Raw genomic sequence first — 15,716 nt, forward strand, 5'->3', positions numbered from 1 at the left:
TCGGTGAAGGCATAGGAATGACACATGGTTGGTAAAGTGGAAGGTGCCTCTTCCATGACAGCAGAAAGTTTTTGCTTCAACAGTAGTCAGTGCTCGGAAGCGTTAGTGCATAGGTGTAATTGCATCCAGGATTATTTCCTAATCACAAATATTACTCTTCATTACTTGGGTTTGCTTAGCTCCCAGGAGGTTAACAAAATGTACCCTTACTACAGACAACGTGCCCTTACTAATCTTGTAAATTTAGATAAACCTGAAAATACTGGTGGGGAAGTGTTCCCCTCGCCCCCGCCAAGTTACGCCTGCGCGTTAGTAGAGGAATGAACTGCAGAACTCTATCTCGTTTGTGATACTCCTTTGCCTCTCTATGCATATATTCTACCTCGTCGATTTTTATCCACGAAATCCATCTGAAAAGAGGAGGTAGGGCTTTATCACTATCACTAATTTGAGTTAGCAGTTTGTTAGACTGTGCCCTTGAACCTGCCTACAACACAGCTGCCTGTTACAACTACAAAACGAAGAAGGCCAAATAGGCACAAATCGTATAATGCAGTGTGTGTTGTATGCGAGTTAGATTTCTTATAGTGTTGGAATGAATCATGAATGTTTCATTGTCTCATCCCAACAACTTTTAAGTAATCCGAAGTCAGTCGAAAGGTATGTTTGCAAAGGAAGAGAGGTATTTTGTCACAATCTAAAGTATGTATAAATATAGTTAACTGAAGACACTAAGATGTTTTTTAGAAGACGTGATCTTTCTGACTTTCAATTGAAAAGCAAATGCGCAAAGAATGTAATAATTTGCATAAATTTTGAGGTATGTTTTCGTAATGTTACCCAAGCAGCTGGTAATTTTAATCGAAGAAATGTTCAGCATTATTGTCATCTTAGAAAAACAAGTTTGTATTGCAGAAATATCTAAATTCTAGAAATAAATTGATGTAGGCTTTGCTTTAGATTGCTGACAGTTTTTAAAATTTACCCGCCTTAATATTTGTACAGGCGAATGCAGAATCGTTGGCATCAGGTGAAAGAAACATGAACATGGTTAGCCTCTCATACACCCTACTCCCCAATACTGTATACACATCTTAGTTATTGCTTTAGACAAAATATAAAGGGTAACAGTTTCGTATATCGGAGACACATTTCTTCATTTTTACAGAAGAAACTACTTATGGAAATTAGTTTCTCTAAGGTTCGTTGAGGTATTTTCTTTCATCGTGGAATGTATTTGACCGCAAAATCATGTATTTTTCAAAAGATATATCTCACCGACGCACAATTGCCTTTGCTTTCATTTGCTTCCCCTTTGTGAAATGGATGCTGCATATGTTTGATGACGTAACCAGTGTTTCCAACACCCTTTTTTTTTTTTAACTATGCTTGCCTAACCAAACCTAACCTAACCTTATTGGAAATGGTTCGTGCGGTATCTGTCAGCTACCCGTGCGTAATGTATAATTTGCACATGTGACTAACACAATAGTAGGTATTTTTCGGCGAAGAAGGTTGGAAACACTGCATACCCAGAACAGTAGGAATAAAAAAATTACTCTGTGAAAAATTGTGTTTGTTTTAGTGTAGAAAGCATAATAGCACTTTGAACTATGTTCCGTAATACATAATTGGTAAGTACGAACCATGCGAAACACAAAAGATCTGATTTTAATGTGTCTGATGTATGAAACTGGTAGGCCTACCCTTTATTTTATAATACCTTTTATTGTAAAATGATTAATATTTATTGTAAATTTATTGACTTGTCATAATAATAAAACTACAGATGGCAATGTGCCATCTGTAGTTTTTTATTGTTGTGTTGGGTGCTATATTCACTTGTGTGAAGCCATCGGGCTGGTCTGCTTAAGGCAAAATAGCAGAGGTACATTGCTTTACCCTAACACATCTTCGCGAGCTAAAAACAAAATAAAGCATTCATGAACTTCATAAACCATGCAAATTTTTCACTTTCTAGCGAGAGATACAGTGAAGGGTACCAAATGAGCTAGGAATAAAAAAATGAAAATAGACATTGAATTTCACTCAAGACATTGATTGAAATAGAAATCCAAGCTTCAGTGTTTTTTTGTCATATTTGCTTCTCTTCAGTGCCATACCTTGACGAGAAGCATATTTTATCCTGATATGTGCTCATAATTTTAAGTCCTGGTGTTGTTTGATTTTCTTCTGTGCAGCAAAGCAATAACATCGTGATTTATAATCATTGAAAATTATGTTTAAATAATTATGGAAATCACTATCGATAAAGAAAAGAAGGCCCAAGCTCTGGTTGTTTATCTCTGAACTAATCATGGTACACACACATTTTTTACATGCTTTGATTTCTATTTATGTCTGCTGACATGGACTTCACAGGGTAGTGAATAGTTACTGCATATTTTCTGGAGAACTATTTTTCTCTTTCGTATACTCCTGTATGATTCTTTGTTTGCGAGCAGCCATTCACTTATTGTCATCTTGGATACTTCACGTGCATGGGGTGCAAAGGGGTATTGCGTCCATAAATGCATTCATTGTTAGGTTAGGTAGGACAGGTTTAGTGCTCTTAGCATTAATAAAACATCCTTAAATGCTTCCAACACCTGATCATGTAATATCTGGTCTTGAGCACGAAACCACCTTTGAGGAGCCTAGCACAAAAATATGTTGAAATGGCTGTAAACCTAGAACTGTTGCTTCCTGGAAAGCACAGATGCTTGTGTAAGCTACTTTTCAAATCATAATTTTGGTGGTGAATAGTACTTAGTGAAGCTTTTAACTGTGTTTATGAGTTTCTCTAAGCTTTGATCTTCCTTCCATAACCATTTCCAGCATTCTAAAGCACTTCCCAAATCAAAAAATCATTAAACATTCAGAACTGTTACCGAGAAGGACCTTCTAGAATTTCATTTCCTTTTGGTCATGTCTAAAGATGCCTTTGTTTTTTTTATCCCTATGTTTGTGTGTGTAAAAGCTCATGTGACTTACTGAAGCGTTATACTGTTTTTCTTTAATCATTGACTTTTTTTATTGTGGAAATGGTTTCGTTGATACAGATAGTAGTAATATAAAAAATTTTTCTCTCTAGGATATTGCAGTCAGCAGAAGCCTTGAATGAGTGATGAGTTGTGGAGATGCAGAATTACCAGAACATGTATCATCTGACTTGGAGTCTGATTGTGCCGTGGATGTACAGTCAGCACTCGCATCCATCGATCGTGCCAAAGTTACCAGAGATTCAGCAGAGGAGGAGACCGATGCTAGAGAGTATCAGAACAGTGTATGTAGTCCAGGTGTAAAGACTGGCTTAGAGGCAGCAAGTAGTGGTTCGTGCTGTGTGCAAAGTGACACTCTCAACCAAGAAGCAGTGACGTGTTTGTGCGTTGATGTGATAGATGACCATTTCAGTGACATTTGTTTAGATACAGATGCTGTGCAAGCGAGTTCTGCTATCCTTGACGGTACAAAAGCAAGTGCCGATGAATGCAGCCGAATCAGTTTCTACGACGGAGCATCAAATGCATGTTCTGTGAACGTGGGTGTGTTAGAATCCAATTTTGGGTCAGATGGATTCGAAAATAGTTCCTCCTGCACTTGTGCAGGAACTGGTTCCACGGAACCAGGCAGGTTGGGTTCCCCTTCATCGTCTGAAGAAACTCTCTGCATTGCAACTATACAAGCAGCTCTGTACAAAGAATTATCCGACAAGACGAGTGACGAAACCTTGACTATGAAGGAAGAAATTGGCCATCTTGAAATGCTTGATGAGGACACAAGTGGGCCTGAAGGCCTTAACGGAATGTCAGCAGTTTTGTTCAAGCATCCGGTGTACAGAAATGTGGTGAAAGAAGTCAGCCAAATGAAAGAGAAGTTGTCCATTCTTCAAGCTGAAGTAAACAGGTGAATATCAACAGGGAAAAACTTTGTAGAAAAATATAGAGTAGTTAAATGCTATAGACCAGTGGTTCCCAAACTTTTTTTTTCACAACGCTCTTGGTCATTATCACCTTATAGTCAAGGGGTTCTGGGTTCGATACCCAGTGGAGGCACATAGTGGTTCGGATCCCACTTTAAACTGTAGGTCCGGTCCCAATTAGCCTTACTGGGCAAAAAGTGGACTTAAAACACCAACCCAACCAATCACAACTCTCTTGGCGTTTCAACATTTTTCCGTGATGCCCAAGTCGGAATGTAGGCCTATCTAACACATGCAACGCCCAGTTAATGTGGTTAGGTTGCTAGCCTTAAGTTAAAAAATAATCAAATATTTCAAATTCAGAAACATTTTACATGTAAATAGTACTAAAACCATGTGTAGACTAACAAGTAAGTGTCATTTCAGTGAAAATATTGCACATTTCGCTGCACCCCTGTAAGCCAGCCATGGTGCACACTTTTGGTTGGAAACACTGCTATAGACATTTGGCAGACTAAGGTCATTTGAAAAGGTCTGACGTATTTCTGAAGAACCACAGTAATCATTTTCCTTAATTTTAGCTTGTACAAAAGGTTGTGAAATTTTTGAATGCAGTAGAGTGAGATTTATCTGCATTAATTGGGACCGAAGGTTATGCGGATAATCAAACATGTGGTATGATTGCACAATATAGAGAATGTCTCCAATTTCGTTAATATTTGGTATACTAACTACATTTGGCCTTATAATCACGAATCTGTTGTTAAAATGCAGGGACACTTGTAGAAATTTTGGTACCAGTTTCACATGGGCACAACACCTCTCACTCGTTTATTTTGTCATTTTTAACATTTGAATTTATGTATTTTGCATTGCGAAAGATTCTTCAAGATGGAATTATGCTTTTTTCATGAAAATAATTTCAATTTTTCACATTACGAGTAATTATTGTTCTTCCTTTTTTTTGCTTGCGTAACACACAATATGGCGGGCACAGCTTGACTAGCGTTGTGGATCATCAGTGAGTATGCAGTGTTTCCAACCTTCTTAACTGAAAAATGCCCCAAAAACCATTCACGGTAAGGTTAGTTTAGGCAACCTTAGTTAAAATTTTGTTCGTAAAACAATGCAATACAGCTCTAAAAAAAATATATATTTTTTTCAACTTGATTCCAAGATGAAAGAAAATACCTGCACGAACTTTGAAAATGCTACAGAAACTCATTTCCGTAAGTAGTTTCTTCTGTAAAAATGAAGAAATACGTTGTGCCGATATGAAACTGTTACCAAAATTTTAACAATATGCATGGGTAGCCCATCGAACCATGCACGAGTATCCCGACAAACCATTCACGGATAGCCCCACAAATCATTTTCGGTAAGGTTAGGTTAGGCAAGCTTAGTTAAAATTTTGTTCGTAAAACAATGCAATACAGCTCTAAAAAAAAAAAATTCAACTTTTATCACCCTTTTTCCCGATTTCTACACTTGACCCCGCATTTTAACAACAGATTCTTGATTAGAAGGCCAAATTTAGTTAGTATATCAAATATTAACGAAATTGTAGACATTCTCTATATTCTGCATTCGCTCCCAAACATGTATTTATTTAACAAGGAAAAGTACGTACAGTACAGGTTTATTTTATACATACAACACAAGTTCTCAGTTCTTCACACAAAGAAGCACCCTTAAAAATTAGTACTGTACTGCTAGTTTCTGATAACGATGCTGGGTTGATGAATTCAAAGTTGCTTGGCAGGTGTTCCCACCTCTTCAGCTTAATTGTTGCTGAGTCAGTTACTCAACTTTCCTTCTGCAGGGTTGCCGGTCCATTTAAAAAAAACAACTAAAACACGTCTAGATCCAATGTACAATTGAAGAAATTGCTTAAATTTGTTCAAAACTGAATCTTGCCTTTTTCAGTGTGCGGATAAACGACGCTCTACTGTACTTTGTTTGGTTGAATCTGTACCGTACATAGACAGAGTGTTGATATTCCCATTAAATGAAAAATATGGGTTCTTATATTTGTTTAAAGATCCTATTTATGGTTTGATGATGTAAATGAGGTTAAAGTATTGTGCAGTTAAGATCCTGTGCTTCCGTGTTGCAGTTTTTATTGATTGATTGATTGATTTAATGATGGGGCACTCTCAAATGATATTCATGTCCAGACTGGGATTCAAAGTTGTTGTTTTTTTAAAATTGGTTTTCTGATTAATGTTTAAGAACCACTGCCACCATTAACACAGGTTATGCCATCTGATATTGAGATCTCCATGGAATTACAGAACTTTAAATTTATCTAATTTCTATATATATAAAAATGGATGTATGTGTGTTTGTTCCGGCATAACTCTCGAACGCCTGGAGCAATTCCAAACAAACTTGGTACACATATCACTTGCAATCTGGAAAAAATACTTTGGGGGTAAGACAATCCTGGCACCCCTAGGGGTGGGGTGGGAAGGGGTGACATGTAAAAATAATCTAAAACCACCGATATTAAATTCCGCACAGACAGACATCCGTGACCCTATGCAATCCCTCACAACGATAGTGTTTCTCGGGTTGTCTAACATTCAGGTTAATATGATTTTGTGTTGCGAAAACATGTGGATCCATAGTTTTCGTGACACTCCCAATGCGGTTCAACTTCAAGTTCATCACCTATCGGCAGGGGGGGTGAGGGGGGGTGAAAAATAAAATGCCACAAATGATTAGTGTGGAATCCATAGTTTTCGGAGTCGCTAAGCTAATTGGTGACATTCACGATCACATTTATAATTAGTTAAATTTTACACTATAGTTAGAATTCATTATTTCCCTGTCTAATACAAGATTGGGATAAATAAAGACCCGGGCAATGCTGGGTAATAGCTAGTACACAATAAAGATACCACGTACAAAATTTCATCCAGATCTGAGATGGCGTGGGCACCGCTAGATGATTTGGTATGAAATGGCCCAGGTGGGGAAATTCCTGGTGAGCAGTTTCACTTTGAAATTGCGAATGATACCACCTTTGCACAGTCATACACAGTGGTAGACAAGTACAGGGTGCCTGATTGCCAAAAAATATATATTTTTTAATATTTCAAATTCTCATATCGAGATTTCCCTTACCTTTTTTCAAAACAATAATGAGTACAGTATGTTTTTTGGGGAGTGTCATTTAAACAGAATAATGAACATGCCATTATAAATTTTTGCACTGTTGCTAATTGAATTTGTGAAGTCGGCCGTACATTAAAATGTATTACATAGTTTTTCGTGGACTCGTGCAGGGGTAGACAAAACTAAAAATAATTTCAGGAGCCAGCTTTTTTTCTTTCTTGCAAAAGTGGGATAAGAGAGCCATGACTCCAACGAAGGTAAGCTATGAAATGTGATCTTAAAACATTTAATTTATTAATTAATTCTTTCATCAGAGTGGCCTTCTTAACTAATGTACAACTAATCAGCTAGCAAGAATTTATTATGTGTTCATTGTTCTGTTATAATGATATGCATGGCACAGAAGACACACAAACATAAGAAAAACACCCTGTATTTGTTATTTAAGGGGGAGACCCCCTTAGTTCTGGCCATCCTCCACCTATTTTTTTGAAAAAGTAATGGAAATTTTTGTAAGCAAACTCAAAATATTAATTAGAATAACTGAATTTAAACATTCTGTCACCAGGCAAAAATTTTCAGGTGCATGGTGACCAAGAGCCCTGTATTTTTCTACTCCTGGACACATGCATACAAGTTCTGGAAGGGCACTTCAGCTTAAGGATTAATTACTTTAAATATTAGGGATGGTCCGATATGAAATTTTGCCGATACTGATAAAGTACCGATATAAAATTTACCGATACCGATAACCAATATTCTTCCGATCCGATATAAAATTAGAAATGGTCCTTGAAGAACCTGAAACGATCATTGATCTCCTTATCAAATGTGTTTTTCAAGGTGACTGCAGTGCAAAAGAAGTTGAATATTTACATTTTTAGAGAGAAGGGCATGGAGATTATCCATAAAAATTACAACAAAATGGCAGAATTTTGCACTAAATTATAAGATATTTATCGATATATCGGATCGGTAAAATAATTGGTAATTTTACCAATAAACTGATACACCGATATGCCTATATCGGCTGATACCGATAGAATACCGATTAATCGGTCCCATCCCTATTAAATATGCAACCCTGTGTAAATGTGATGTCTTAAGGTCATATTTCTAAATGTGTAGTTTAGCTTGGTTTGATTCATGGCCGCCTTAGCCTGTATTTTCAAAAAATTGATGATGGCTACTGAATTGAATTTTAGTTTTGTCTACCCCTGGTCATGCATTGGGATGTAATGTATTGATATATGGCTAATGTTTTTCAGTGATTGCAACTGAAGAAAATTATAAAATTTGGTTTTGACATTTGTTTGACAGGCAAGGATTTTTCGAATCCTATTATTAAGACCAAGAAAAAAAACCTGTTTTTCTTTTTTGCTTTTATACTCGCTGTATGGTGTGTTCCTTATTTCTAGCTGCCTTAAGGCTCTTGGTAAAGATAAAAACAAAGCAGGGTCATGAGATACAAATAGATTTCTTTTTCAGGGTTAATGGGTAATATGAGTAATTTATTTAAGGTAGATGTGAGTGTGCTGTAACAGAAGTGCTTCTTTCAAGGAAAATGTGTGTGCGTGTACATTACATAAAGTTTTCAGTTTGTCTTCCCGTGGATGTGCGAGGGAATTACGAAGACAGATCTTTCAGCATGTTGGCAATCTTATATTTCTTTCTTTTAGTGTATACAAAATTGTTGATTGACGATCAACTGTAAAAATTTGATTTTATGAGTTTTAAAAGTTCTAGGGTTGTCAGATGTGCTCCATTCTACAATTTGTTTCCACGTTCCAAGACAGTATGTATTTGTGTATTATTTAATACACATACAATTTAATGTGTATTAAAATAATATATAAAATGTTGTGTTGGTGTATGAAAGTCGGTTTTTACATCCCGATTGGTGGGTATTGGGAAAGGAGAAACTTGGACACCCTATGGGGGGGAGGGGGGTGAAGTGCAAAAATCTGAGATTGAGATTGTAAAAAACATCGCACAGTTTCAGAAATTAGAAACACCTGTTAGGAGTTGGGATTAGTGCTCTTATCGGTTATTAATTATTGTTTACTGCTACAGTATTACTAATAACTTTTGTTATTATTAGATTTCAACTTCAAGTCCAAAAATATGTACAGTGAAAAACAAGAAAACATAGCTTCAAAATTGCATTTGCCTTTGTGTTGGTGTATGAAAGTCGGTTTTTACATCCCGATTGGTGGGTATTGGGAAAGGAGAAACTTGGACACCCTATGGGGGGGAGGGGGGTGAAGTGCAAAAATCTGAGATTGAGATTGTAAAAAACATCGCACAGTTTCAGAAATTAGAAACACCTGTTAGGAGTTGGGATTAGTGCTCTTATCGGTTATTAATTATTGTTTACTGCTACAGTATTACTAATAACTTTTGTTATTATTAGATTTCAACTTCAAGTCCAAAAATATGTACAGTGAAAAACAAGAAAACATAGCTTCAAAATTGCATTTGCCTTTTTTGTGCATTTTTGAACTGCTTGTATATCATTTTATATCAAGCATACTGAAGCAAGAAATTGTATCTATAATTTTTACCTTTCAAATGTGTTTTTTTTATACATATTCTAACTTAACTTTGAGCTGCGGTGTCCAGTTGGTAGGGCATGTGTCTGTCTGCTTGAGTTCTTGTTTAAAGTCCAATATATGCACGTAAGGCTAATTGGAACTGGACCTACAGTTTAAAGCGGGAAACGAACCACTATGTGCCTTTTCCTGGCAATGTTCCTGCATAGAGAAGCTCTGGGATTCTCCAGCACCCTGTATTTGAATGTTATGTTTTTTTTGTCCTGTCAGACTTGAAAGTGAGAACCAGAGGTTGGAAGCAGACCATTCACATGAGATCTACCAAGTTCAGATAGAGACTCTGGAGAAAACTCTAGGCCAGCAACAGAGGGAGATACAGCAGTGGACAGAGAAGTGTCGGCAGCAGGAGGAGCTGAGTAGCAAGAAACATTCTCAGATGAAGCAGGATCTGGAATCTAAATTAGAGAATGTGAGTAGTCATGCTCCCTCCCCACCCACTCAGTTTTTATTTACTTTGTATTTCCTTGTTTGTGGGATGATGTATTACATAGAGCCCAGTGCTGGATCTACAAATCTTGGGCCTCCCCGCAAAATATTATCAATGGGCTAAAGGGTGATTCAAAGTCCCTTAACACCCCTTATTAAAAGTAAAGGAGTTAGGCTGGGTACAATTGGTCATGTTAGAAACAGGTTAGGCTTAAGGGGAACCACATTTGTGGCCGCCATATTGAATTCAACTAAAATTTTAAATGTTATGGGGGCGATGTGATATACATATGACACTGTTTTCTCACACCTGAAAAATGATACATTTGTTACAATCATAACTTTTTCCTGATTAATGATAGGTTGAAGAAACATTCATCACTGCATTTCTCGCGAAATTCTAGCCTCACTGCAACGCGGGAAACCTGGAATTTTTCTGGCTTTGTCGCTGCGTAAAGCAGCTCTAGGGCCCACCCAGCCTCAAACCAAATGGTACCCGGGGGTGGTGGGTAAGGGTGGCTGCAGCTTGGTGCTGATCACATCACTTCCAAGATGGCCGACATTGATAATATGTGGGGCCCTACCCCACATACCATAAATACGCCTTCATAGCACGGTGTTGCTGTGCCCTTGAGTAACTATGTTTATTTTTTACGTACGCATATACGAACTCTCTACTATGTCAATGGTTTAGGCTTCCTTGCGCCCCACGCACTGCGGGATTTTGCAGTTTGTAGATCCGGCACTGATAGAGCCATATATTTATGGTGAAGAAGATATTAAGATTTTGGTACAAAACCTTCGTATATTTTGAGATCAAAAGCGGTGTATAAAATGGCATTTCGGTGTTAAAATTGTAAATGAAACCCTAAATTTGATTTTAAAAAAACTATACTTTTTACTAGACCTGAGCCGATACTTTTCCAACATTTTGGTTTTTCACGGATCTGCAAAAATGCCAAGCGACAGTTTCAAGGAGTAATTATCTTGAAAATTGTACAAAATTCAAACTTGATTTTTATTTTGCAACAATTTTGCACAAAAAGTGTATTTTGTGATTACATAACATCCATTTTAATATTCTGATGTAATTCTTGAATCTTCTAAAGCAAATTTCTTGGTAAATTGATGCATATAATTGCAGAATAATATTTACATTCCAATATTTTGAACATATTTTAATTTTTGCAATTTTCAAGTATACCAGTATCAGTATTAGTGGGAATCGGTGAGAGTATCGGTATCAGCTCAGCCCTACTTTTTACACAAAATGAACATTTTACTTCAAATATTAGGTCTAGGAATTAATTCGTGCGGTTGTTACGCACACATTGAAGCTGTAGTTCAAACACAAAATACATAAATACCTTAAGAAAAATATTGTCCATCGCGAGCCACCACTTTCACCCATCTGTCAGGCAAGTTAAAGATTCCGTGGCGAAAGAAGTCCTCATCCTTTTAAGCGATCCAGTCAGAGACCCATTTTTCGATATCTTCTGAAGAAGTGAACTGCTGTCCAATCAAATTGTTATTCATGCAATCGAACAAGTAGTAGTCCGAAGGAGCAACGTCTGGTGAATACGGCGGGTGGGGTAAAACTTCCCATCCGACATTTTCTAAATAGGTTTTGACCGGTTTTGCGACATGTGGGCGAGCGTTATCATGTTGAAAAATAAGTTTATCATGTCTGTTCTCCCATTCTGGTCGTTTCCTGGCCAGAGCTTTCTTCAAATGCTTTAATTGTCGTCGATAACGTTCTCCATTAATAGTTTCACCCGGTTGCAGCAGCTCATAGTACACCACAACTTTCATATCCCACCATATGCACAGCATAACCTTTGCACAGTGAATATCTCGTTTCGGTTGTGATGGACCTGGTTCACCTGGCTTCACCCAAGCCTTTTTTCGTTTCGGGTTCTCGTAATGGATCCACTTCTGATCGCCAGTAACAATGCGATGCAAAAACCTCTTTCTTTTCTGTCTTTGAAGCAGCAATTCGCAAATGGTTTTTCGTCTTTCAACGTCTCTGTCTTTCAATTCATATGACACCTTTTGAATCATTCCCATGGCTTTGAGGCGTTTGGAAACTGTTGTTTGATCAACGCCTAATGCTTCTGCAAGTTCTTCCTGCGTTTGACACGAATCCTGATCGAGCAATGCTCTCAATTCTTCGTCTTCAAATTTTTTTGGCTGTCCAGGTCGCTCTTGGTCTTCCAGGCCGAAATCACCACTTCTAAACCGTGCAAACCACTTCTGACACGTTCGCTCAGCTAGCGCATGGTCACCATACACTGCATGTTAAAGTAATGAAGCAGAACACCCCGCAAAAACACTTTATCTGGCACGAACTGTGCCATGTTCAGTTGACTACAAAATGCTGTTGTTGACGCGTCAATCAACTGCCCTATACTACGAACGATGCGTGCTGACAGGAGTTTTCAACGCATGTGTGGATACGCGGAACTGGGGGACGATACGCTCGTTACGCCATCTCTTGTCCAGGCACACAAATTAATTCCTAGACCAAATAGCACATTTATATAGTTATCAGAGTGTTAAGCTTATTTCTGTGTAAAGGAGTCCATATTTGCTTCTCAAATATTTACAGCAGAATTAATCAATTTTCTGTGATTTGCATAACTCACAGGATAATTCAAACCTCAAAGTTATTGTCTTGGTAAGAAAAACAACCTAAATTTCGTGTTTGAGTTTATTTCACATTTTTCAGTTCATTTCGCATCATTTCGTGACAAAACATAGCAAAGTGCACCTCACACTTTTCAAAAACATGAAAAATTAACATTACAAATATAATTTATTGTAAGTTTTGAATATTATTCTGTAATAGTGATTAGTTACTTTAAGTAACTATTATGTTATGTTTAATGTGTGTGTGTGTGTGTGTGTGTGTGTCGAAAAAGAAACTACCTGTGATATGTTACTTTCAGTGTCTTGTCAAGTCATGTTCTGTGTTTGGTTAATTGTAGTAATTAGGGTAGGTTGATGAATTTAAAATTCCAGGGTGGCGACAGACCTGGAAAACTGGGAAAAGTCAGGGAATTTCAGGTGTCAAAAAAAGTCAGGGAAATGTCAGGGAATATCGTCTTCATTGACTTCGAACACTCTTTTGACGAAAATTGTTATAACTCGGGCACTATGGGAGCAATCTACTTATGATAAGTTTTGTTTTGCAGCTAAAACATCAGAGCATGCAACCGTGTACAATTCAGAACGCCGTACCGAGGAAGGGGGTTTGGGGGGCGCGACCCCCGAATTTCAATGAAAAACCATAAAAATCTGGAGGTTGCCCCTCTTCTCCCGCTATTTGGGAAGAAGGCGTGAACTTTAGTATTCTTTTCAAAGAATGGACATTTCTGAAGAGAATGAAACATGTTTCATGTTCTTGGGTGTCATACAAGTTAAATAATAAGCCAAAATGTGATGATTATTTTTTTTTTACGAAAAATAGGTAATTAGCATTTTTGGAGGAAAATTGTTATAACTCTGACACTATGGGAGCAATCTACTTATGATAAGTTTTGTTTTGCAGCTAAAACATCATAGCATGCAACCGTGTACAATTCAGAACGCCGTACCGAGGAAGGGGGTTTGGGGGGCGCGACCCCCAAATTTCAATGAAAAAACCGTAAAAATCTGGAGGTTGCCCCTCTTCTCCCACTATTTAGGAAGAAGGGGCGAACTTTAGTATTATTTTTAAAGAATGGAGATTTCTGAAGAGAATGAAACATGTTTCATGTTCTTGGGTGTCATATAAGTTGAATAATAAGCCAAAATGTGATTTCTTTTTTTTTTCTTTTTTTTTTACAAAAAATAGGTAATTAGCATTTTTGGAGGAAAATTGTTATAACTCGGGCACTATGGGAGCAATCTACTTCGGATAAGTTTTGTTTTGCAGCTAAAACATCATAGCATGCAACCGTGTACAATTAAAATCGCCGAACCGAGGAAGGGGGGTTTGGGGGCGTGACCATCGAATTTCAATTTAAAACAAAAATCTTTAGTTTGCCCCCTCTTCTCTCGCTATTTTTGGAAGAAGGCTCAAACCTTAGTATTCTCTTCAAAGAATGGACCATTCCAAAGAGATTGAAACTTGTTTCATGTTCCTGGGTGCCATACAAGTTGAATAATGAGCCAAAATGTGAGATTATTCGGAAATGTGTCATGGATATGTTGCGGAGCGGGGGGGAGGTTGGTCATCAATATGAATTTACCCAGGCTTGCTCCAGACCTGTGTCAGAGTTTCAACTCAAACAGAAGAGTTTGAGGGTCCAAAAAGCACATTCATTTCGTAATCTGCACCATGATACCATATGGTTTCATCGGGCCAGAACGACCTTACTCTGATGATACCATATAATATCATCGGGGGAGTAAAGGTTAAGCCTCTAAATATTATGTGGAAAATGCATTGAATTATCATTTTTTTATTGTCCGTATGGGAGTAGTAAGGAGACAGAACTGTCAACAGATGGAGGGGATGGGAGCGGGTGGCGCCGTCCGATAGTTGTCGGATGTCGTAGTAAGCATTTTGTTGGGCAAACTGAAGGAACATGGAAACAAATAGGTTCCATTGATACATGCGATTTTTGTGGAATATCGCCACCCGACAAATATCTCACTACAACAAATTTCATGCATGGGACTCTTATGATTTTTGTTCGATGTCTTCAGACTGCACATCCAACAAAAATCGTATGCATAAACAAGAAGAGCTTTAGACTGCAAATATGCTGCTGGAATTGTATTACTTTTCTGGCTTGCTTCACCTTATTTAATGTAGCAGTGCTTACAAAGGTTTTCTTACATCATCCTGATGTATTACTGGTTTCGCACAAGTTAACATACGTTTGCAATGACATTGCACTATTCTTAGATATCAAGAAGAATCCAACAAAACTGGATATATATTGAATACTATCACGAAAAAGTGAAACATAAACCTGCATTGGTGAACGTTATAAAAATTGGCAAGTGCATGCTCCCAACCTCAAATTTACTGCAACACTAGTATTGCAATGAAATTAACACCATTCTCTGTCCTGTCTGTTAATACTCGTGAGAGATGGTCATTAATCTCTCACTGAGTAAGGTTAATGGCCAATATTATGAAATAAAATACTATTCTGTTTCCAGCTTTAAAACGAAGTAGGTGTGGCCAATAAGTTACCGAAATTTGCATTAATGCGCGCAGTGCCCACTTTCTATTCGCCAGCACTTGCCCCTCCCTCCTAGCGCACGTGTTAGCTTCAGTGTCAGTATTTTCCACAACGTTTCGAAACGAGAGTGACTTTTAAAAATGTGCAAATATTAGTTTTTAAAATGAACACTGTTGTAAATACGAGAGATGAAGAAAATATAATGAAATAGAGGTAAACACTTACCAACGATGTCAGTTCTCGTCAATGGTAATATACCACGTAAGAAGAATTCACACAGCTGGCCGTTGTAGCGGAGTGGTTATCACTGTGCGCTACGACGCCAGGAGTCCCGAGTTTCAATCTTGGCCTGGGCATGGATATTCTTTGTGAGTGTTATTTCTTCAATTTCACCATATCATCACTCATCCTCATCATCGCGATTAGCCAAGTGTGCCAGAAATGCGAAGTAAAATAAAC

General features: G+C 37.6%; 1 protein-coding gene across 1 annotated transcript in view; it reads left to right on the forward strand.

Annotated features, from left to right (window-relative positions):
• Nucleotides 1-482: 482 nt before the first annotated feature.
• The window catches only part of LOC146003974 (coiled-coil domain-containing protein 186-like), a 54,207-nt gene continuing 38,973 nt past the window's right edge, over nucleotides 483-15,716 (forward strand). Inside the window, exons 1-3 of the mRNA XM_083142507.1 lie at nucleotides 483-660; nucleotides 3,095-3,906; nucleotides 9,865-10,063. Coding sequence (XP_082998633.1) covers nucleotides 3,128-3,906; nucleotides 9,865-10,063 — 978 coding nt within the window. The 5' untranslated portion in view covers nucleotides 483-660; nucleotides 3,095-3,127. The remainder of the gene's footprint in view (nucleotides 661-3,094; nucleotides 3,907-9,864; nucleotides 10,064-15,716) is intronic.

The sequence above is a fragment of the Lepisma saccharinum genome, chromosome 21 (genome assembly GCF_977018435.1).
Source record: "Lepisma saccharinum chromosome 21, izLepSacc3.1, whole genome shotgun sequence".
Taxonomy (NCBI): domain Eukaryota; kingdom Metazoa; phylum Arthropoda; class Insecta; order Zygentoma; family Lepismatidae; genus Lepisma; species Lepisma saccharinum.